The following is a 24697-nucleotide window of genomic DNA, read 5'->3' on the forward strand; positions in this document are numbered from 1 at the left end:
CAGACATAGCTGGGATCTATCCAGGCTCCTATAGCAACACCTCTTAATTGCAGGAAGTGAGTGCGTTCAAAGAATAAGTTCAACCTATCAGAGGGGGTTGCTGGTGGAAAATTGTTTGAGCCTGTATTCCAGGAAGAAGTGGAGGCCCTGCAGGTGGATCACGGAGGTACAGAGTGACTGAACGTCCATCGTGAAAAGAAGACAGTTGGGAAACTGGAAACTATTGGTGGTGGAGGACATTAAAAAGGTTGCAGTTATAGGTGGGAAGAGACCAGATGGGGAGAAAACCTAATCCAGATAGGAAGGAATCAGTTCCATGGGGGAAAAGCAGGCTGAAACATGGGTCTCACAGGGGGTAGTCCTGTTTGGGATCTTGGGAAGCGTGTAGAAATAGAAGGGGACTCTGTGGGTTTGCAGGGGCCAATAAGGTTGGAGAGTGTAGGAAGGTGGGGATTGGGGAGGGAAGAGCTACAGAGGAGCTGAAGTCAGTGATGGTCTGGGAAATTATGGCATGATGTTTGTGATGGAGTCATGGTCCAGGTGGAGGTGAAGATTTTAAAGAGAGTTAACATTCAGCCTCTGTTCATAAAACAGCAACAATACCATCCTTGTCAGAAGGCTTAATGATCATGTCAGGGTTGGACCTGAGAGAACGGAGCACTGAAAGTTCAGAAGGAAATAGGTTAGAGTGAATGAGGGGAGCAACGAAATTGAGATGTCACTGCATTGGTCCCAATGAAAAGATCTGGAAATGGTAAGAGTTCAGGTGGATTGAGACTTTTGAAGGTGGAAAAATGGGCCCAGTGTCTGAAAGGAGGACTCCTGGCCAAAGAAGTGAGTGCAGAAGCAAAGATGTTGGAAGGAGATCCAGCGACCTGCTGCTCTTGGTAAGAACTAGAGATAGTTTATGTAAGTTATATTTGTATTTGTGGGTGTTAGGAATTAATTTTATCTTTAAGTTTTGAGTTTGATTTGTGTTTCTGTATTGATGCGTTGAGAAAGAAAAAGAAGAAAACACTTAAGTTTTCGTTTCACTTTAAAAAATGCTTGCATGTTAATGAGGCTTTACAGCTCTTGAAGAGAAGTTAAAACAAACACGAGGTAGAAAAAAACTGTGCTGTTGCCTAGCAACGCCCCCACAAGAAGAAACCAAACAGCAGTTTTTTAGTTCAGTTGGAAGCAGGTACCAGGAAAAGCTGGACATAGGAGAGAGAACTACAGGAAGCAGGTTCCAAAGAATGAAAAGAAAAGTCCCAAAACCAGGGAGTGGAACAAGAGAATGGTCCCAGGAAGACTCTGAAGTCAAGAATAGGAATCTGAACAAGATCCTGTTCAGGAAATGCAAATAAAAAGCAGAGAGGAAAGCTCTAAGCTTAAAGTGAGAAAGCCAGAAGATTAGAGGAGACAGCTAAAGGTTGGTGTCGCCTTACTATCGGCATGTGAAGCAATAATGTTCAGGAACCACCACACAAATGTGGTAGAAAACCATCTCCGAGAAATTATGTGGATTATGTTTGAAATTTTGAGACCAACACAGCTCAAATGGCTTCTGTGCTAGCAATGAACCTCCTAATGACCACAGGGGATCATCCTCCTCGAAGAACAACACTGGCTGATAGCTAATGAAGCATTCCTATTGACACAGGACCTCAAAAAAAAACTCTCTCTTGTCTGAAATCTTGTATTCCCCAGTGGAGCACACTCCAAACCCTACAAACTGATAACAGCCCCACCTCTTGCAAGCGCATCTCCTGGTTGACCACAAATATCACCAACCACAACCCGGTAACTGACCCAAATGATGATGTCCCAGGTTCCAATCATCGACGGATAATCTGGACAGTCTTCAACCACTTGAGGACAGGGCAAGGAGGTTGTGGCCACTTGCTCCAAAAGTGGAACATGAGGAACAGCTCAAATAGTGACTCTGGCCATCCAAATGAGACCATTGTCCATACACTCAACCTCTGTCCTGAGAGATCCATTTTTGGGGGCATCACAACCATTTACACTGCATTAACTGAAGCCATTGAATGGATTGTTGACCTCAATGTCAAACTAAAATTGCTTCCCCAGCCATGAAAATAAAAAAAAAATTTTTTAAATTTAAGCACCTACCAACATGTGCTAAGTTCAATTACATGGCACCACAATCTTGTTTAAATATTAAGGGCTTTAATGATTTTTTTTTAAAGATGGTTCCTGTATCTGATGTAATATCCTTTTTTGGGTAGAAACATTGTGATAGAACTTCATACAGAGTTAATTTAAAGGGCCTTTACTTCATAGAAACTTTATTTTTAGTTATTCAAGTATTGGATTAGAGGAGAAAATGATTTCATTTAAAATCATTTTGAGGGTCTCTGCTAAATATTGTTTCGTGTTTTAAATAGTACTTTGACAGTAATCTACATTTCTTCTTCAATATTTCATAAACCATGAGGTGTATGTTTTTGTCATGCAACAAAGAAAATCCAAGGTCCCTGTCTCTTTAGCCAGAATATACTGCATCTTCCTTAATCATGTGAGGATTATTGTTTGGCCATCCTGAATTATTTTATTTGTTCTTAAGCATTGGTCGCATGGTGCTGCTTTACCATGAAAAGCAATAACCTCTGGAAAAATATCACTTTGGCACAAAAATACCAAGTGAGTGTTAAGATGCTTAATCAGCAGTCTTCAGCATCTGCTAGGAATAATGAGCTGTGACTATTTAATAGCTCTTTGCCAATTCCTGTCTGATCGGTTTATCCCATTACAGTGCCTTCTAAGAAGAACGTCAGTGACTGTTCCAAAGCTGCAGGCCTTCTAAAATGCACGTGACATGAGTGCTTAATCAGAAAGGAAGAAAGGAATTGCATTTATATAGTGCCTTTCATGACCTCGGGACATCACAAAGTGCTTTGCAGCCAATTAAATGCTTTTGAAGTGTAGTCAACTGTTATAATGTTATCCCTTAAGGGATTTAAATTATGTTAAAATGCCCTTCATAGAATTTTGCAACAACACTGATATCAAAATGATGAAAATGACATCTTTCAAATAAGAGCTCCCTTGTGAAAAAGATGTCCCTCAAAAATTTTCATTTAATTGTGCTAGCCGGTGATGTCAGGAATACTTTCTCTTCTTGCCTGGATGACCGCAGCTGCAACAGCACTCAAGAAGCTTGATCCCATCCTGGACAAAGCGGTTTGCTTGATTGGCACTCCACCACCACCACTGGTGCACAGTGGCAGCAGTGTGTACTATCTATAAGATGAAATGCAGCACGAGGCGTTTTCAGCTGCACCTCAAACCTGTGACCCATGCCATCTATCTAGAAGTATAAGGACAGCCGGGACATGGCAACGCTACCACTTTCAAGTTCCCTTCCTTTGAGCGCACCTTCCTGACTTGAACATATTTTGCTATTCTTTCTCGGTTACTGGGCCCAAATCTGGAATTTGCTACCTAATAGTTCTGTGGAAGGTACCGAAATAGGATGTAAGAGGCACGTGAGCAATAATTCAGCATTTAAGCAAAGCCCTTAAAGTGCCATTCTGCCATTTCATATTTATGAAGGTGGTTGATGTGGAAAACACAAAATTCATAGCAGTATAGGTTTTTGTGACATTGGGATCAAGGCACGTAATTAAATCTAAAAAAGGGAGATTTACGCTAGTCAATGCTATGTTATCTCAGTGTTCAGTACTGGTGATGGATCATTTGACTTGAACACACAAAAAATACTTCCACAATCAGCACAAACAAGTGTATAACATAAAAGTAGAGACTGTCTGATCGCTCTTTCATTGACACTGTCCTTAATGATTAGAATTGATTCTATCTGCTGCAATCTTTCATGCAAAGCAGGTAGATACAATGGCTTTTAGTGTTTGCAATGGTCAGTCATGAAAATAAATTACACTCTGCCCCAGCAAGTTTACACAGTTGATTATTGTGAGGAGCAATTGGCCTCTGAACTATCACTGTTCTCCAACCGCAGCCACCAGCGCCCCCTCCCCCCCCCCCAAACACCGGCCACCACACCACCCCCTCCCAAAAAAAAACCTATTGTGCAAACAGTGAAAGAAGTGAAATGTAGAATTGGAGTGCATGGCCAGCAATGTATGGGATTCACGAGCTGCCCTATTTACATGATCTGTTGTATGTAAGAAATTTATTTCATACATTGATGAGCATACGTTGATGGGAAAAATGTCATCATCTTGAGTTCATGAAAGAAATTTTGAAAATCAAACTCTTTGTTTCAAATCGAGCCACTTTACAGCAGACGGCAGAAATAATTTAAAGATTGGCTTGTAGACTTCAAAGGCTGTAACACCCTTACTCAACGCAGTATATTTGATACCTCATATCAAGTGTACTCTCCTTTCTCGCCTTCCGTGTACTAGGATGCTGATGTAATGAATTGCTATGGTTGCAGCATTTGTACGTTTAATTAGATACTTGGTTCTTCAAACAGCCTTCTTGAGCCATAAGAATCACAATCCGTTGATTCTGTTTGTTACAGAGCCTTAGATTTCTCCCAAATTTTGACCATCTAAATTGGTTTTAACACAACTGTCAAATTTGTGAGGTATCTCTGCATGTTCAACAGAGGAAGGGGGGTTGGGGAGAGAAGAAACATCAAGAGAGAGGTAAATCAAAGGATAAGCTCTTTAGAACATGCCATTTTTTTTGTGTTGCAGTTCCTTATTCTCACTATGTACTGGCTCTCTCCTTTCAACTCCCCACTCTACCCTTTGTCCTTGCTCTATCTCTCTTTCCTTCCCTTCCGCCCTTTTTCCCATTCTCCCTCCAATTCCCCCTCTCTACCTCCCCCCACCTTCCCTCCCCTTCTCCCCCCTCTCTTGCCTCCCCTTCTCCCCCCTCTCTTCCCTCCCCTCCTCCCTCCCTCTTCCATCCCCTCCTCCCCCCTCCCCTCCCCTGCCAGACCATAAAGCACTGCTAGGGGTAGAGCTGTATCCCCTCAAACCACAAGCTTTAATTTTGTACATAAATGTAGCTTGATGTCAATCAGTTTTGATATGTTGTGATGAGTGTAAAATTTTGTCTTTATGTACCACTCCTATTCAGTACCCAAAGCGACGTGCACCAATTTGGGAGCTTCTGCTAAGTGATTGAAAATTGCTTTCTTCTGGGAATTTTTAACAGCATTCTGCAAAAATTAGGCATTGCATCTTCAAGTTTAACAGTTATACCTAACAAACCTGTTAAAACTTTTGAATATGTGTTCTCGGTTTATTGCCACAAAGATCCTATACATAGAACTGGTTTGACTGAGGATTAGAAAGAAGAGCCAAAGGTCCATTCATCTGAATATCATTGATCTTTTATAGATGATTCAAATTGAAGCGACTGCAAGAATGTTTTAAATTGGAAATTGCATGAGATTGAGACATGCTGCCAGGGTTTATCTTGAGTGGATATTCTTCAATGTTACAAATTATCAATAAAGAAGTCAACAATCAATTCAAAAAGTATATTTAACAGTATGAGATAAATAGAAATTTTCTTGCTGTTGTGTTATTAGTCTTTTCATTCCATCATTAGGGTCCATGATACCATTTTCTATGAGGGTCCTTCACGCAGAACTTCCACAGTATTTGGGGAAACCACAAGAATCATTGGACAGGCTGCATTCCATGAAAGTAACTTGTCTAAAGGTAGGAACTTATGATTTAAAAATGTACTCTGCCCACTGAGGTTTGCCATTGCAGAAAAGTCTGAGGAGGATCCTGTTGCAAGGTCATTGAATGGTATGGTGAAAAATCTTGTTGGAGTCGTTTATTTTTCTGGTTGTGTAGCCACACATGAAATAGTCATATATGAAAATGTACTTAGAGGTGGAGACAATTTACATGTTTAGGTGGCTGTTGTCAGGGGAATTCCCATGTGCAACTCCCGGTTTTCTGTTACATCATTACAAATTGATTGCATCTCCACATGCACCCACAAAATTTGATATTATTTTGGTTTGTGCTTTTCTCTCTTTAGCCATTGCTGTTTTTGACAGTAAATAGATAATCTGCCGCAGTGCTACTTTGAAGCTAATGTTTAGGCTGTGAGGGTAAACCAAGAAGACTTGCTGTCCCTCGATGACCCGACGCCCCTCTGCGCCCCCCCCCCCAACCCATGCACAATTCCATTTGGGAAGTGCTTTGACTACCTTAGTATCTTCCCAGGGCTTAGTTAAGGAAAATAATCCTGTAGGGAAATCACAGCTATGACTGTCCCACCACTCCATAGTATATTGCATTTGTAAAGTTTCTCGCATGGTTTCTCTACTGTAGCTATCATGTAACATGATCACCATTTTATTGACCAGAGTATTTTAAATGTCATTGCTCTGTATGAGGAAAGATGGTTTGGAAGCTCAAATACCAGTTTGGTGGGGGGCTGTCTTCATAGAGTGATCTTATAATATCTAGTGAATTGTGAAAGGTCTTTTATTCGTCTAAATATTACAGACATATAGTGGTGGAGCAATCTGTTGACCATTCTGTAATTTTTTCCAAACTTGTTAAGGTTGCATTGTTCAGGCAGACAAGGTTTAGTTTTTTTTTAAAGCTCTAAGACACTTAACATAGAACTTGTAAGTTATTCACGTCTGTGTTTATTAGCCGCTTAAGTGATCAAACTATGTGACTAAAGTAATAAACGTTCATTGTATTTGTTAAACTACTGAAGTTTTGATACCATTCAACATTTAAGACAGATATGAAGTCAAACAGAAGGACCAGAATGATTTGGTGAGTAAGTAGGAAGGTGGTAATTTGTGATGTCAGACAGATCTGAAAACTGGTTCAAATAGCCCAATGTTATAGTTGATTTATTTTCATAGGAATGACCACTACTTGGTACTTTTTTAATGTTTATTGTGTGGTCAGTTTCAATTTGAAATGTGCATAAATACTTATATGGCAAGGATTCTGGAACTCATAATAAAATTCTGTTGTTTAATGAACAAGTTTCACGGTGGCCTATATTTCATCATGGCGGCTAAGGAATAAGGTTTGAATGTGGCAGTTGGGGATGGTGGTGACACACCTTACAGTCTTTGTGAAATTGAGAGCACTGGTATCTCTCTTTGGTTTCCATCTTCCTTTGCCAATTCAGCTCAACAGCACAGCTGAGCTCAGGTGCTTGCTCCGTAGGGAATTGTTAGATCACTGATCTGTAACGGTGTGTTAGAATTTCATTGTACCGTTTGTCACAACCGGTGCCTGGACGAGGTTCCCCTAATTCGTTATGATCCCAGACGACGCATCCCAAATTGTTATGCTCCTAGGTGAGGAGGGATGAACTGGCTCGCCTTTTTTATTCAACCCCCTTGGTTGTTCGCAACAAGGTTAATTTGAAAAGGATCCCTTCCCTCGTGGATGCTTTACCCAGTCCAAATGTATTTCTGATTTCAAAGGAGCCAATTTAACCAGGCTTTCTTGAGTCAAAGAAAGAGTGAGTTTATTAGTTACTAAACATAAGAAAAAAATAATATAAACTTAACACACATACACACAAATTAGAAAAGAGAAATTGAGCCTAAAAATACAAGTTTAGAAGATCTACAAATCAGTCTTTGGTTTGTCTGTGAGGAGTAGATGGTGAAACATTGTTGCCATTAAGTTGGATGATTCCGGTAAAGCTGACTTTGGCAGTTGAGCAGTTGGTTTGGAAATTCTTGGCCCTGCAGGTTAGCTGAAAGGAGTTGTCCTGTTTCTTTTCGACTGCGGCTTTGCTGACTTGTGACTTGCTTCCAGCAATCAGAAAGAGGACTTTTTGACCTGTAAGCGCAGGGATGCCTAGCTAATGTTGTTCAGCTATGACTTTCACATTACATCTTTGCACACTAGGCCTTGAACACCAAAGCTAGAATACAAAGGCCAGGGTTGCAGTTGGCTTTTAACCCCTTTTCTTCTGTATTCTTGGAAGGGAAAAAACAAACGTGTCTTTCGCCCAGATCTGCTTTCTTTTCAACTCGCATCTTGTCCACAGTCTGGGATATAACTCTCAGGAATGGTAATTGGCCTTCATTATCTCCAACCACAGGAGATTACAGTTCAGTTTTTGCATTGCATCTTTTCCTTTGAAGCTCCTCTGTCTGAAGGAAGCCTTGACACCTGTTTAGGTTCGATATTCCATTCCCTGGACTAGTTGGTCAAGTGTAATCCACGTAGGACTTTTCCAGCAAATGGTAACTTTACAGTGTCAGCCATCTTTTGTATGTATGTCCTTTCTTTTAAAAACACATCTTTCTTAAAAGTTCAATATGTCTGTAAGTAATTCGGGCTATGGCCAGCTGTCATGACATGTGCCATTGTTCTTTCCACAAACAGAAATGCTGTCCATCTGTTGGCATTTGTGTGCTAGCAGTTTTTCCTGAAAATTAAATTCAGCCATTGAGTAATTATGCTTCTAAAATAGCTAATTTTTATCATGGTCAGTCCCCACCACTATGTATGTCTAGTACAAGAAATTGTATGACAAATAGCTCTTAATTTAGAACTGTTTTGTTCAAATAATCTGATTTAAAATATTAAAATACTTAAACAACACAGCGGTGTGAATTCATGTTTCTTAATTTAATGGATAATTCAAATTGTTTAGCATCAAAACAACTGAATTATTCCAAGTAGATTGTATGTTGTTGGATGAAGATGCTCACCATGATTGGCTGAAAAGGACATTGCGACATGTTGTTTATAAACCTATGAGATGTCTTCTGCAGATCTGATCATTGTCGGCCATTGAGTATTGCCTGTTGAAGTTGTGAAACACAAATTACAGCTTGAGTGCTCTTGTTTCCCACTTTTTAAAAATTAATTAAACCAGTGGTATGATAAAACTAATATTGACTGCAATTCTCAGGTTCTAATTTGTAAATTGTTGTCCTTTAGGGGACATACGTTACTTTAAGCATTCAGATAATGTGTTCAAACATTCTTTTTGGTTATTATAATACAATCTGGCTTGCTACTATAGCCACAAATTTAACATTCTCATTTGATGACGCAGAAATAAACAGTGACAAGCTTTAAATGAAGGTTTATGCTACTCTGGGTGCATTTTTGTAACAGTAAGGTGATTAAACTTGGTAAAAATATTTTTATTTTATTTCTCAATACTTCGAAGGAAATGATCATTATCTAAAGCCTATGAACATCAATTATTTTATCTTAACTTCATTTGGTTGCTTACTTTCCTTCCTATGAATACTTACCATGTTTTTTTTTTCTTTCATGGTTTATAATTTAGTAAAACAGGCTTGAAAATGTATTTTTAAAAATTTAAATAACCAGTAAAATAATAATGTGCGTATGAACATTAATGCTTTTACCTGGCTGATGACTTTTGATGTATAGTTAACTACACAATATAATTTTTCATTTGTACCATGCTGGGATATATTTCAAAATTTGTTTTGAGAGAAACGACTAGGAATCCTTTAGTTGCTTTGAATATTTTAATGAATATGTAATTTTGCACCACCTAGCTTTTAAAAATTACGTACCTTTCACGCAGGTTATTGATAACCTGGAAAATGGACTAGCTGAAGATGGAAGTATGATCAGCGTAGCCCCTGAGAACAGACAAGGTATGGATTTTCATAACAATATTTCTTTTATTAAAGGGTAATGTCAGTTTTCTTAGGTAACATTAATGTTACACAAATAAGACAGCTTGAGAGCAGTTGAAATAGGGGAACAGCCAGACAGTAAACTAAATATTTTCAGAAGTGTTTACTGTTCAGCTTAGTTTCAACTTGTAATTTTGTTGTAGATTCAGGGAATGTTTAAAAAGGTGTTCATTTTTAAGACAATTAACATATATAGAAGCAATATTAAAAAAACTACATTCAGTGAAATAAGTATACTGAAAATTGAGAAACCCTAATGAAACACTGCATTTTTGAAGGCTTTCCTATCACCTGTCAATAAAGTCAGTAATTGTACATCAATCTTTCGCTTACCTTACAAACATTTCACAGCTGCATGGTGCAGATAACTTAGACCCACTGAAAATTGACAGTTGTGTGCATATCTTTGAAGCACTGGATGCACACAGTTTAGCCAATTATGCAGCTAGGGAAACTGGCAGAACAGAGAAGCATGACTGTAGGTCTGAACACTGTTGATCTGACTTCATGGCACACCTGATAATTGTTTATCCGCATCATTTGCATATGATTTTCGTTGCTTGAGTTATAAAATTTCAAATTCATTAACATGCTAATATTGGGCATGTTTTTCCTATTTCACCATAATAAAGGAGTAGCATTCCCCTGGTGGAACTTGTTAGTGGTAGAATTGTTAATATTCTACTCATTGCAGCCACTGGAATTAAACTCTATTCTAAGAATATGGAGATTCTTTTAAAGCAGAATCATGCGTGCTGCTTATAATCTGAACCAAGTCGATGGGAGAGGTGCTGAGCCAAAGGCTCAATAATTGAGGTGTAGGTTGATGACTGGTTACAGGGATAACTTGCATCACTAATTGAGCAAGGTCGGAGTCCACCTTTTTGATTAAAGAAGTTACATGCACGTAACTAAATAAAAACATTTCTAAAAAGAGAAATAAAATCCTTTTTCTTCTCACTCCCTCCAAAAACAATTAATATGATGTTATAATGGTTTAGACATTGTTGATTTGGGTGAGTCCACATTTGCTTATTTAAAAAAATGCTTACTATATCTGAGACACCCCATGGATTACAAACAGCCTACCCTAACCTTACAAGAATACAAGATTCTAATGCAGCCTATGCCCAAATGCAGCAAGACTTGGACAATATCCAGGCTTGGTCTGACAAGTGGCAAGTAACATTCATGCCACCCAGGTGGTCAGGCAATGACCATCTCCAGCAAGAGAGAATCCAACCATTGCCCCTTCATGTTCAGTGGCATTACTATCACTGAATCCCCCACAATCAACATCCTGGGGAGTTACCATTGACCAGAAATTGAACTAGACTAGCCATATAAATACTGTGGCTACAGGAGCAGGCCAGAGGCTAGGGATCGTGTGACGAGTAACTCACCTCCTGACTCCCCAAAGCCTGTCCACCATCTACAAGACACAAATCAGGAGTGTGATGGAATACTCCCCACTTGCCTGGGTGAGTGCAGCTCCCAGAACACTCAAGAAGCTTGAGATCGCCTAGGACAAAGCTGCCACTTGATTGGCACCATGTCCACATACATTCACTCCCTCCACCACCGACGCACAGTAGCAGCTGTGTGTCCCATCTACAAGATGCAGTGCAGGAATTCACCAAGGCTCCTTCGATAGCACCTTCCAAACGCACAACCACTACCATCTAGAAGGACAAGGGCAGCAGATAGATGGGAACACCACCACCTAGACATTCCCCTTCCAAGTCACTCACCATCCTGACTTGGCAATATATCGCTGTTTCTTCACTGTTGCTGGGTCAAAATCCTAGAACTCCCTCCCTAACAGCAATGTGGGTGTACCTACACCACACAAACTGCAGCAGTTCAAGAAGACAGCTTACCACCACCTTCTCAAGGGCAGCTAGGGATGGGCAATAAATGCTTACCCAGCCAGCGACGCCCGCATCATGTGAATGAATGAATCTAAAAGTGAAAAAAACCTTTGATCACATATTTGAATGCTGTCAATAACTGCCAGCATCTGTCAACCACATCACTGATTTGGCCAATAAAATCTAATCAAATGGCAGACTGTAAAAACAAGATATCTTATAATTTTCTGAATTCTTTCTTTCACTTTCATTTTCCATTGTTATTCCTTTGTCTCTCTCCTTTTTGTTTCTGTATTGCGAATCAGGCAGGTGAGCAGAGTCATAAGGTATCAGAATTTGGGCAGGAGAGAGAGAGAGCATTATAACTAGCGTCAGATGGAGAATAGCAGAATATTGGGACACAAAGTGCCAGCAAAATATGGACTTGGGCAGATGTGCAGAGGCAACAACATCTGAACTTGGTGAATAAGGTAGGGGAACCTGAGTTAACTCAAAAGTGTCACTGCCTTTAAAACTCTACATTTCTGAAACAAAATCTATTTTGTTCTGTCACAAACTAATTAGTACAAAAGCTTCAATCATAGACTCATTTCAGCATGCAAAATTCTTTCCCAAGTTTAGTCCATGATTAGAAGCACAGTACTGTTATTCTGAGCAAGTTCCAGCTGGACACTCCTAATTGTTGTTTGTGAAAGCAATCATACAAATACATGCAGGTTTTGATTTTGTCAGTTGATAGAGTAATCATTACAAATGGTTATCACTAAGTTCCGAAATGAGATTTCTACTCCCAATGATTTTATCCAGCGCATAGCTCAATCCAAGAAAATACCATTGTTCAATCCTCTGTCTGTGTTGGCTTAGCTGAACTTGGCTTCAGCGGTGATAAAGTGCTATAATTGACTTTAGGAAGAAGAGGATACAGCCAGAATTTTAGAATTTCTGCTTTGATCAGTGAAAAAACACCACTAGGAGTTTGCAGGATTCAGCTGGGCTGCGATGTCCACTCAAATAACCTAATACCATCTAATGTCATGTTTAATACAATAGCAGTACCATTTCTATGTAATGTTACGGACAGGAGGGGATTTAATTTAAATAGCCCTGATTTCTTCTCTCTCCACCCGTCTGTAAATAGAAAGATGTTTTGATTTTGAGCTTCCCCCTTTATAAGCAGTGTCATAATCCCCAAACCCCCTCAGTTTTGTTGTGATCTAATTTTCTATTAACCCCATAGCAAACTTGAGGTAGGATAAACTTAGAGGGTTAGTTCATTTTTCTCTCACACAAAATGAGAGAAGAGGGTTCACAATGTCCCCCTTCCCCCTTTTTGCGTTCATACAATAAAAGAGGGATGCAGAAAAGAAAGAGGTACAGGGCAAAGACCACAGAGAAAATAAGAACTATTGTTTCACGTGAGTTCAGAAGTCTATTGGTGTATACCTGCACAGAAGTCAGCAGGTTGAAACTGATGCTGGATAATCCACTTATCCAGGAGAGATGACTTCCACAATGAGGTGCGCACGCACAGGCAAATTAGTTTTATAGGTGATGGCACAGAAGTTCTTAGGTTCCAGTGAAAACAGCAGATGGGGCCAAGTGTTCAAATCTAGACAGAACTCTGATTCTGAGCTGCTGTTTGATTGATGAAAGATAGCAGACTGAGCTTTGCAGCTCTCTAAGGCAATATTACAGTTTTCACCAGCTTGGGGTGAGAGGCATCATGTGACTCCCAAAAATTTCCGCTTTGACAAAAGATGCATATTCCTTAGTCTGGATTCTTGAGATTGTTCATGTTTCAACTATTAAGAATTCCAAGAGGTTTCAGGGTCCTTTGTCCTAGCAGGCTGACAGTCTCTGTTGGTCAGGCCTATCTTAAGAAATGTAAATGGCCTTTGTATAATTCCCTTGGAAGTTGGTCTTCTGCAGCTCACTGAGTCGTTAGTGTTGCTTCAGAGATAATGAGGTGGCAGCTTCCTTGAATGCCAGAAAGTTCCTTTTATTTGAGTCATAGCCAGCCACGGCTTCAGTCATTTTAAGTCTTTGTCCAGTTTTTAAAATTTTATAAAATAGCCATGATGATATATATATTTCATAAAAATATAGAGCGAGCTCTTAGCCCTGACATCAACAAAATACCTAATATACTAAAATGTCCAAAGTTTTTCCCAACAGCATTATCAAACAAAATTCAATACCAAGGACAGGTGACCCAAAGTTTGGTCAAAGGGTTAAGTTTTAAGGAACATGAAGAGAGAAAGGCAAAGGGGTTTAGAGAGGGAATACCAGAGCTTAGGACCTAGGCAGCTGAAAGCATACCTGCTAATGGCAAGAGGCCAGAATTGGAAGAGTGCATTGATCTCAAAGGTTTTTGGGGCTGGCAGAGGTTACAGAGATAGGGAGGGCAAAGCTATGAAGAGAAATGATCATAAGAATTTTCAAATTGAGGCGCTGCTCAACTGGAAACCAGTGTAGGCAAGCAAGTATGAATACAGGTGATTTTGGTGAGGTATCGAAGAGCCTGAGGTTTTTAGTGCCTGTCGACCTTTTGGAAGTTGAGAGGAAGAAATTAAATTTCTAATTAATAAAATAAAGGACGATGAGAGTTCTTCGTTTGTCAAAACAACTGCATTTTATTTGGCTGGCTGGGCTGTTAGCGTTGTGACTGCATATTACTAGCCCACGACATCTCGTCTCCAAGCCATGGACCGACAGATGATGATTACATTGTGGAGGCTGTAGGTTTGTGATTTCAAATGAATTCCCCTGGAAATACAATGTTATATAATATTTCCTATAAATGTTAATTAAACCAGTAAGCCCTGTTAAATAGTTTCCCAATGTTTGTAAGTGCAGTGCTGTGCCTTGTACATGATATTTCACAAAAAGTAACTCTTATTTATCTTTGGATGCAATGTTGCATAATCTAACTTGTGAAGGACTTACCAGTATAAATTTCGAGCATGGAGTGTTACTTAATTTCAGCATTAGAGTAGTAGTAAATGCTTGTTGTGATGCACTTTTAAGAGGTGTGGTTATGTTTCAAATGTACAACAGTGTAAGGGATGTGATGTTAAACACCATGTGACTTCTGTATGTGGGCAGTCTGAAGAAGGTACCTGAAAAACAAAGACCTGTGTGTACTTGCAGAACCATCCTTGAATAAAGAACCCACGTTATTTTGTTAGTGCCTTGCCTGTGCCTTGTGCATAGTAGTAGTTATCACGGAGGTTAAGAAAACACAACAATGTCCAATTCTTAAATTTTCCATCTTTATTTATCAAATCATGTGTGTTTTATACAGGTAAGCAGCCTGTACACTAATGCTTTAATGAAAAGGAAGACTTAGATTTTATTTGTGCCTTTTTTATCCCAAAAATCTGAGCCTCATGTACGATGAGTTATGTTGAATTGCTGTAGTTATCACATAGGCAAATATAGCAACTATTTTATACATCGATTTGTTCCTGTAAAACGTATACTTTGCACTAAACTGCTGAAATAAATTTTGATATAGCAAATTTATTTGGTATTAGTAGTAGAAAATTTAGAATTTTTCATTCTGCAGGTTTATACAATGTAAAATTTATTGCTTGCAATTTATTTATATGAACCCAAGTTTAAACATTGACTTTCATATTAAAATTTACCCAAATTTTGATGTATTGTAGAGGTGCTGAAGTTTGTATCCGCAGTTTAAGTAACAGCAGAGTAATTTCATTTCTTTTGTAATTCAAGATTATACACCTTAAATGCACATTTCATTATTAACACTTAAAAAATTAAATGTCAGATTTTGCATAATACTTTGGGGTTTGCTTTATTCCTGCTCAAGTTACTTGCAGTAAGCTGCGCCAAACCTAAAATATACTGCAGAAATGTAGCTACAATTTAGACCTTGATTCATAGGGCTACCTGCAAAAATGGAAATATGGCAAAAAGGCAGGTTGTGAATTGTACTCTGCAGCAGGTAATTTTGAAATAATTAATCTTTAAAACAATTCTCAATATTTATATGGCTACTGTTCTAGTTCAGCTACACATTGGTTTACGTTCAATACATTGAGCCTCTATTTTTCTACAACCACGATTCTTAGAACACATGACTTCAGTTCATATTGATATAAACAGGGAGAATTGTTAACTTATAGCAGTGAATTGTACGATTTACTAAATTATTGGTAACTGCTTGTTTTGCTTATTTTGATTTGTAGATTCCTGTACTATTAATGTGTAACTGAGAATAATTCAACTTGATGCATAATTGTTGTCTTCAGGTTGTCCTTTTAATTGTTTTTTTTTTCTTTCTTCCCATTGTCACATTCTTATTTGGAATATATGGTGCAAGACAGGATATAATTTCATAGAAGAATATGCTGTTTTGAATTGTGTATGAAGTTCACGCTTTATGTCTTCGAATGTTGATATATTGAGACAAGACCAAGAATTCTGCTTTTGAAGATGAATGTTGGAGGATTGGTTCCTGACAGGATTGCTTCTTAGCAAAGCCAAGTGATGAAGATGGCAGTGTAGAATGGGATCAAAAGTGAATATAAACGAAACAAGGTGGCAGCATCTAGAAGGAATTAAATTAGGTGGACCATTGAATCCAAGTTAATCCCAGAATGTGTTTGGCCTGGTTTGGCATATGCTGCGGTTGCTGAAAAATCTGAAATAAAAACAGAAAAGGCTTGCAATACTTAGCAGGTCAGACAACATCTGCAGAGAGGAAAACATTACTTCAACCTGAAATATTAACTTTGGGCTGAATTTTACGCTGATCGGCCCCCGACCGCAATTTCACACTGGCTGGCCAATTAACGGCCAGTCAGCACGAATTGTGTGCTGAAAAGCTCAGCGCTGCCAGGGTGGAGGCTGGAAGAGGGCAGGTAATGACATCAACATTGGCACAGGCCAGCGCTGACAAGACAGCCCCCTGAAGCTTTATGCCCCGGACCTTCTGTTTGAAGTCCGACGCGATTGGGCATGAAATCATGCACGATGATGTCGGGCAAGTGTCCTGATGTCATGCCCGCACAATATTTCGGTCGGCAGGCACACACAAAAGTCCGAAGTGCACCCGCCGACAGTTAAGAGGGCAATTAAGCCCATTAACGGCGCAATTGCCAGTCATTTTATGTAGCCCATCCAACCTCACAGTTGGTGGATGAGCGAATCGGCCTGGCGGCCTTTGTATTTTTCATCAAACCTCATTCGTGGGCAGGTGAGATTTCCATGATGGAATGAAACATACATAAATTTCTGTGGACAGTATTTTCATTGGCTAAATTTTCACGTGACTGATTATGATGCATGGACACTTTTTTCAGCTTTCGAAACCTTAACTTTTGCTGTGTCAGGACTTCAGCTCCCTGAGGCAGCTCTCTGCCTTCAGGGAGCTTTCTGTCAGCACCGTCCCGCACCTGCATTGACGTTATCAACTGCCCTCTCTTCCACCCTCCCGACCCACCCCGGCACGTTTCACGATGGCTGGTCATTAGTTGGCCAGCCTGCACGAAATTGCGGTCGGGAGCCAATCGCGGTCAGTGGTCAGTTTCTCAGCTGATCCCAGGCCCGCCAATTGCGCATGTCCGCTGAGCTGAAAATTCAGGCCTTTGTTTCTTTCTCCACAGAAGCTGCCTGACTTGCTCAGTACTTCCAGCATTGTCTGTCTGTCTCTTTCTAGCTTTTGCAACCAGCCATGTTGCTCTCAGAATTTATTTACTGAATAACTGAGCAGTATACATCAGTTTGTGTAGAGTTAACTGATCTCAGTGGGCTGGTGATGGTGATAGCAATCAAGGGACTACAACTGCCCTTGGCATCCTGAATCAGATAGTACTCCCATTACTTATGGTGAGTCCTGTTTTAAATGCTTGTATGAACATTGGGACAGAATGAGTTTGGCTGTGACTATGATTGTCCTTAGAAACAAATACTCTACTGGCACTTGCACTCAGGGCTATTGCATCAGTAGTTATCACTTGGGTACAATAGGGTGATAGGTACCCCAGTGGGGAGTCAACGTTTTGTGGAGCCACTAATGAGATTCATTGCGAAGAATAGATCAGCTCTGATTGTGATGGCCCCATGTTTGAACAGCTCCTTAATGCTTGCTGTCTATTGCTCCCACATGAAGAATGGCCACTTGGGCTTCATTGCTTCCCTAACATGAGTCAATGCTGCTTGAAGATTACTGGGAAAAATTTCAGAAAAGAAACTGGAGGATTTTCTGATTCAATATAGAAATAGGCACCTATATACAGCAAGTCTGTAATTCTTGTAGGTAGTTCATTACAGCAGTTATCCTTGAGGCTATGGTTATATTAGTATGACATAGGTAACTGTGAAAGTTTAATTATTCATCAGGGCCACTCATGTCAACGTTAACAGTGTGACCGAAGGATGTGAATTGGTGCTGCATATTGGTCTGATACAGATTTATGTTGTTTATTTTTACTTCGCTTTTATAATATATTCTGAAATGTAGTACGTTACAATAGAATTTTTTTTAAAAACTTGCATGATTTTCATAACATTATTTGTGGTGGAGGAATGATACAATTTTGATCACTTGTATTCTCTTGGCTCAGCAGATATCCTGACAGTAACCAGGTTTTTAAAGAAAATTTCATGCAGGCTACAAAATGCCACATGACCAAGTCCAAACATTATCTTTTATAAATCTGTTCGTAGACTATTGCCTTGCAGAGGAAACAAAATGGACATTCTTTGGAAGTAATAATGATAAAATATTTGTAAATTAATATAATTCATAGGCAGAGACAAGGGGTATTTAAAGCAATGAAGCCGGTAACAAAAAGCAATTATTTGTGTGCTGTATCTTCATGCGATGTTACTGTGTCTTGCAGCTTCTATGCAGTTGTGGAGGTCACGTCTGGGGCGTGTGATGTACTCCATGGCAAACTGCCTGCTGATGATGAAGGTACGTGGGCGGCTGTGAGCTGCAGAATTACCGTATATATCTTATAATCTGAGCACTACTGTGGACAGTACAGCAGTTTCAATTCCTCTCAATGTGTAATGTAGGAGGTATTAGAAACTGGGGTGTGCATTGGATTTAAAGCATATGCAGTGGATAAGGTCAAGATCTTTGATTTTAACACAAAAATAACTTGTTTGCAGACATATGTAACGTGTTCTGAAATCCAAAAAATATCCAGTTCCAGAAAGACACATATATTGTTTCTAATAAAGCATTTATTAAAGAACCAGTACACAGTACTGTATTGACACTCAAAAATGAATAAACCAGTGTCAATGTGAAAATTACCTTGCTTGACTAGATGCCTACTTGTTCAATTGATCATTGCAATTCTTTTAACAAATATTTACAAGAGAAATTAAATATTGGAAGGGGGGCAACCATATACATATGGTAATACTTTTACAGTTCAGACAACTTTTAAAGCCTTGACTGAACTTTGTAATTTTACCAAGCTAGTTAAAATATCGCCACTCCAATAAATCCCATTATGTTTCAGTCTCATTTAAAATTCTTCTTCACTCTAAGCTATACAGTAAGATCTGGATGTTTATGAACTACTATTTACTATTTAAAATAACCAGAGTACGAGAATTGAAGGCAGAAATTATTAAAGCAGATAAGCAAAAAGCACCAACTAATTAGATAAGGGAACTCCTGTCAAGGGAACTAAAATCATTCTAATTTACCACAGCAACAGACTTTGAAATTTTAGGAATGGTATCTGAGAACCCAGCCAGTCCAATTAATGGGTCAAAAGGGCAAGTTATCTAAAATGCTTCTTTGCCAGATGTCAAATTTTCCTATTAGAAATGCTACAAATGTGTGCCAGGGCACCAGCTGTGGTATTCTGCATGGAAAATCAGTAGCAATTTATATAGGTCAATTTATTATGATGCAGAACATCGCCCTCTGCAGTTTTATAGCCATACAACCATCACCATATCAACTATGAATTCAAGTGGATCATTTTTAAATCCTAATTCACTTCAGATCCTAAAATCTCAGAGTTCCATTCTAAATTATTTAATTTGGAACAATTCAAGATATTAAAATGCTCTCATGCATAAAATTTGTTAAAACACCACAACTAGCTTTACTGACTCCTCTGCATGGAAATGCATCTAAATCTTTTCATGTTTCAGCTTATTCCTGTTAGTCCATTGGCATGTGAATAGCTCTGACTATTCAATAAACCCCATTTATCACTCATTTTTTTAATAGTATTTTGGACCAATTTATGTACCTTGGCAAATTTAGAAGTAGAATCCTGGTCCTGCCTCATTTATCATCACCTTTTTTCTGTACCTGCTCATTTCTTCTGATAGTGAGGAACATTGCTACGGGTGCTAGTTGCCCTCTTAGATGCTTTCTCGAGTAGCCATTCTTGTGTAAATTGAAACAGTATTCATATCCTATTGAACTCCAGGAGCATTCGCTCTGGCCTAATTTTCACCTCTTTCCCCATGAAACCACGCCACCCATTTGGAGGTCAGCTAATTCAGCATGGGTAGAGATCAGTCCTGAGATCTTTCTGCTCTCGACTTGAGTTCCATGCAGCAGAATACATTTACCTGTGAAGGCACAGGAGAATCTTTACCCATATGTTTTTGGAAGTCTCTGCATTTGCTGCTTTTAGAAGAGTGACTTTGGACCAAGCATAATAATGCAGTGGAACAAAGGAATAGCTTTGGGATCATGTGCACACATGAGCAGTCTGATTGCAGCGCACTGCCAGTATCAGAAAAATTTAGTGGTTCAAATTTTAATTTTAAAATTTGAAGAATGTTGGGCGGCTGAAAAGCAGCAGTTTTAAGTCTTGCTCCGTCTTGATAAACTAACAGGTGTAAGTACCCTCATTAAGTTGAACCAGTTTCTGGAGTAACCAATATCTTACACTCAGAGAAGATACTGTACCTACTATTCATTAAGTAGCTTTGTTCAAGGACGGTTTTGGGTCACAATGACAGGCAATGTTTGTCGTTGAAGCGGACTTGATATCTATAGAGAGGTTGTAACACAGTGTGAAGGTGAGTTATTTCAGCCCTCCTGATGGTTCAGATTATGTAAGTAGCTGAACAATAATCAGTCAGAAAGCCGTAAGTTTGACTTTTGTTTGTGGTGGCATCCAATCTTAGATAGGGATGGGGCAGATTAGGATAGTACAGTGATAGCGTTGCCACAATTGTCCTCTGCAGTTGTGAGGAAAAACTGTCCCACATTTGAATAGCTTACCAAAACTTACTATGTAGGTTCATGTGAAAAGAGTGCCTACCTCTTTGAGATACTGGCCTTGTGACTATGGAATCGTTCACTAGCACGATGTCGATGCTTTCAGATGAGGGCTAATGGGAAAAGTGGCAGAAAATAAAGGATAGCTTCTCAACCGAATCCAATCCTGTCCTGTTCACAAAGCAGCACTTCCAGAAATTGGTAGTTTAGGATTTTTGAGATGTATTATAGCATCCCTATGCTACCTTGTCTTAGATTAGCTCACTCTCTTAAGAACCATCAAGAGGAATGGACTTGATATTTCCACTTATCTCATGCCACGTTGATGTTCTGCACGCATGACAATGTAGTGTGGTACAATTTATCGAAACCATGGCAATACATGGTGTGATCAATCTTGGAAATGAGAATATTGCATCCATTAACTGTGAGTCTACCAAAAGCGTTTCAAATTGGTTTCCACAGGCAGAAATTTCCCCCTGCCAGGAGGGTTGTGCGGGGGCGAACCTGATCGGTGCCCCTGATCGGAACCACGCTGCCATTTTATGTGGGCGGGCCTTATATTGGCCCGCCCAGCGTGCCCGGAAGCGCTGCGTGCTCCCTATGCGGGCGGGGAGGGGGGCGGATTCCCTGAGTCGGGGCCTGTGTTCTTTTACGCGCATGCGCGCAAGAGAGCGCAGAAATCTCCCTGAGGCACAGAGCTGCCTCGGAGATTAAATCCGGAATGCAAGGTTTTATTAAAGTCACAAAAAAATGATTTAGACATGTCCCCTCATGTGACAGCGTCACATGAGCTGGGACATGTTTATCAAATGTTTGAAAAAATGTTATTTAATTAATAAACGCTTCATGAAACCTCATCCTGCCCGTGGATGAGGTTTCATGAAAAATGTGAAGGCCGCCTGGGCTCTTCGCTTGCCTGCCAACCTTAAGGTTGGACAGGCAGCTTAGGTTATTGTTTTAATTGATATTTAAATGGCCTTAATAGCCCTTTGACGGGTTGGCGGGTGCGCAGCCGACTTGGCTGAAATTAAACTGAAAATCTAAATGAGGTGCGGTGATGTTGGGATGCCTGCCTGATGTCACCACGCGTCATTTTATGCACTGGCGAGCGGGATCCGCCCCCGCTTGCCATCCCAAAAATTCTTCCCCGCCAGTATGATTATAAATAAGTGGGCAGTTTGCAAGCAAAATTAATATTATCGCCCTACTCTTTACTCCAGATTTGAGGGTGTTGTATGCTCCAATACTTGTACTGTTGTTGATGGCATGATGGCTCTTAATACTGTTACATTTAAGTTATAAATCACTAGATCAGTAGTAATATAGTCATTAAGATAAAAGCAAAATACTGCAGATGCTGGAAATCTGAAACAAAAACAAAAATAGCTGGAAAAACTCAGCAGGTCTGACAGCATCTGCAGAGAGGAATGCAGTCAACGTTTCGAGTCTGTATGACTCTTCATCAGATCTGGTTCTCCACAAATGCTGTCAGACCTGCTGAGTTTTTCCAGCTATTTTTGTTTTGGTTGTGTAATATGGTCATTGTTGTGTTTTTTGAGATGGCCATGTATTTCATGCTTCCTCCATTATGAAATATATAATAAATCAGGACAAATGTATCTTGTGAATTTTCTTTTGCACGTTCTTTGTTAGTCATTTTGGGGGATTCTTGGGGTTGTTAACGTTCCCCTATTGTGTAGAATGATGGAACTTAGAGGGAGGCCATTTGGCACATGGTGCTTGTGCTTGTTTTTGAAAGGCTATCGAATTAGTCAAACTCACCAACCCTTTTATTACCCGTATCTCTGCAATCTTTTTCTCCTTCAAGTATTTGTCTACTATCTTTTCAGACAGTACACTCCACATCACAACTTGCTGAATTTAAAATAAAAACTCATCTCATCTCTAGTCCTTGCCTTCTATTTGTGTCCCCCAGTATCAACCCTTCTGCCAGTGGAAGCGGTTTCTTCTTAATTGCCCTTCATGAATTTGAGCCCCTATATTAAATCCCCTAACTTTTTCTGTTCTAAGAGCAGCTCTAGCTTACCTAGTCTCTGCATGTAACTGAAATCCTGCATCCATGGTAATAAATCTAATAAAGCTCATCTGCAACCTCTCCAAGGCCTTTACATCCTTCCTAAAGTGTGGTACCCAGAATTGTATATAATACTCCTGCTCTATCCTAGTAGTAGTTTATTAAAATTAGCATAACTTCCTTGGATTTGTAATCTCTGCCTTTTTTTTTATAAAGTATAGGATACCATTTGCTTTTTTATCAGCCTTCTCAACTTGTCTCGCCACCTTCAAAGATATGTGAACATATCTCAGGTCTCTGTTCCAGCATCCCCATTAAAATTGTACCATTTAGTTTATTTTGCTTCTCCCTATTCATATCTACATACTTTGCATTGAAATGCATCTCCCATGTAACTGCCCAGTTCACTGTTCTGCCTCTGCCCTCCTGAATCAGTTTCTATGCCCCTCACTGCTTACTATATTTCTGAGATTTGTGTCATCTGCAAACTTTGAAATTATGCCCAAGTCCAGGTCATTTTTTTTTTTGCAAAAGAACAGTGGTCCTGTTACTGGGGGAAACCACTGTGTACTTCCCTCCAATCTGAAAAACAACCATTTGTCATTACCTTTTGTTTTTTGTCTCTTTAAGACAATTTTGTATCCATGCTGCTACTGCCCCTTAAGTCAGGTGGCATTTAATTTTGCTAAAAGTAGTTCTGACAGTGCCTTGGATGATGTGGTGTTGATATACACTACAGGAGTGGTTGCAGAGATGTGACTTCCTGTGAGTAAGAAAATTTCTGACGTGGCTCTTAACTGTTCAGTAGTTATGACCAGGGAACATGTGTGTAGCTTTAGACTGTCCTATGTTGGATGCGATGGGTAATCAACTGTCTGCCATATTTCCTATTTCCAGACCAGTAGGAACTTTCCTTCCCAAATTTTTCATAGCATTGTACTAGCCTTGGTTCAGTGGTAGCACTTTTGCCTGTGAGTCAGAACATCGTGGATGCAAGTCCTGCTCCAGAAACTTGGGCACATAAAGCAGGCTGATGCTTCAGTGCAGTAGTGAGAGTTCTGCACTGTCAGAGACTCTGCCTTTCAAATCAGAAGTTAAATTGAGGCACTGTCTGCCCCTCTTGGTGGACCAAAAAAAAAAACCCCATTGGCACTTTTCAAAGAAGGGTTGGGGAATTTTCCCTGTCTCTTGGCCAATGTTTATCACTAACTCAAATTATCTGGATTTTCTCATTGTTGTTTGTGTGACTTTGCTGTGTGCAAATTGGCTGCCATGTTTCCCTACATTACACAGTGACTACATTTCAGAAATACTGCATTGGCTGTAAGCTGATGATAAAACCGCTATTTTTAGTTCATTGCTGTTTACATCTGTAATTTATGCATTCTCGCAGTTTATTCAATTATCAAGGATATGATCAGATAAGGTAGTTATGGGTGATTTCAAATAACACAGTACAAATTAGGAATGTTTAAAGGGGGTATCTTAAAGGTAACAGTGGAGCCTCTTTGTTTCCTGTGTAATGCATACCTGATTGCAGCATGGCCACATAGCTTAGAGGGAACATTGATCACAAATAATCCATAATATCGAATTTCTGGGTGTAATAAATTTGAGATTAGTTAATAATCAGGGTCAGTGAGGACCAGGACAGGATGTATAGCTTCAGGAAGGTAAATTTCAGTAGAATAAGAAATTAATTGTGGCATATTGCTGAACAAGCTCGGCTGAGGCAAAAATTGAAACCTTTTATAATAAGTTTGTAAAACAGATATATACCTAAGAATATTAAGTTGAAGTTGGACAAGTAGTCCCTGAAATGGTTGGGTTGAGCAATTAAAATGAAAATAAGAAAGTAAATAACATAGTGCAAGCTAAACAGAATTAGGGGGAATAGAACTTTTAGGTGG

The 24697-nt window shown here is 39.5% G+C and overlaps 1 protein-coding gene and 1 long non-coding RNA gene across 3 annotated transcripts in view; one reads left to right on the forward strand and one right to left on the reverse strand.

Annotated features, from left to right (window-relative positions):
- trappc12 (trafficking protein particle complex subunit 12) overlaps positions 1 to 24697 on the forward strand; it is a 75020-nt gene that overhangs the window by 31035 nt on the left and 19288 nt on the right. For both annotated transcript variants that reach the window (XM_041188507.1, XM_041188508.1), the window contains 3 exons: positions 5557 to 5669; positions 9526 to 9598; positions 18384 to 18457. In XM_041188507.1, coding sequence (XP_041044441.1) covers positions 5557 to 5669; positions 9526 to 9598; positions 18384 to 18457 — 260 coding nt within the window. The remainder of the gene's footprint in view (positions 1 to 5556; positions 5670 to 9525; positions 9599 to 18383; positions 18458 to 24697) is intronic.
- Positions 14770 to 21277, reverse strand: LOC121278267. Its single transcript, XR_005943087.1, has 2 exons — positions 20793 to 21277; positions 14770 to 16180 (listed from the first exon to the last, which is right to left on the reverse strand). It is a non-coding gene; the product is annotated as an uncharacterized LOC121278267 (long non-coding RNA).

Source organism: Carcharodon carcharias, chromosome 5 (genome assembly GCF_017639515.1).
Source record: "Carcharodon carcharias isolate sCarCar2 chromosome 5, sCarCar2.pri, whole genome shotgun sequence".
Classification (NCBI taxonomy): domain Eukaryota; kingdom Metazoa; phylum Chordata; class Chondrichthyes; order Lamniformes; family Lamnidae; genus Carcharodon; species Carcharodon carcharias.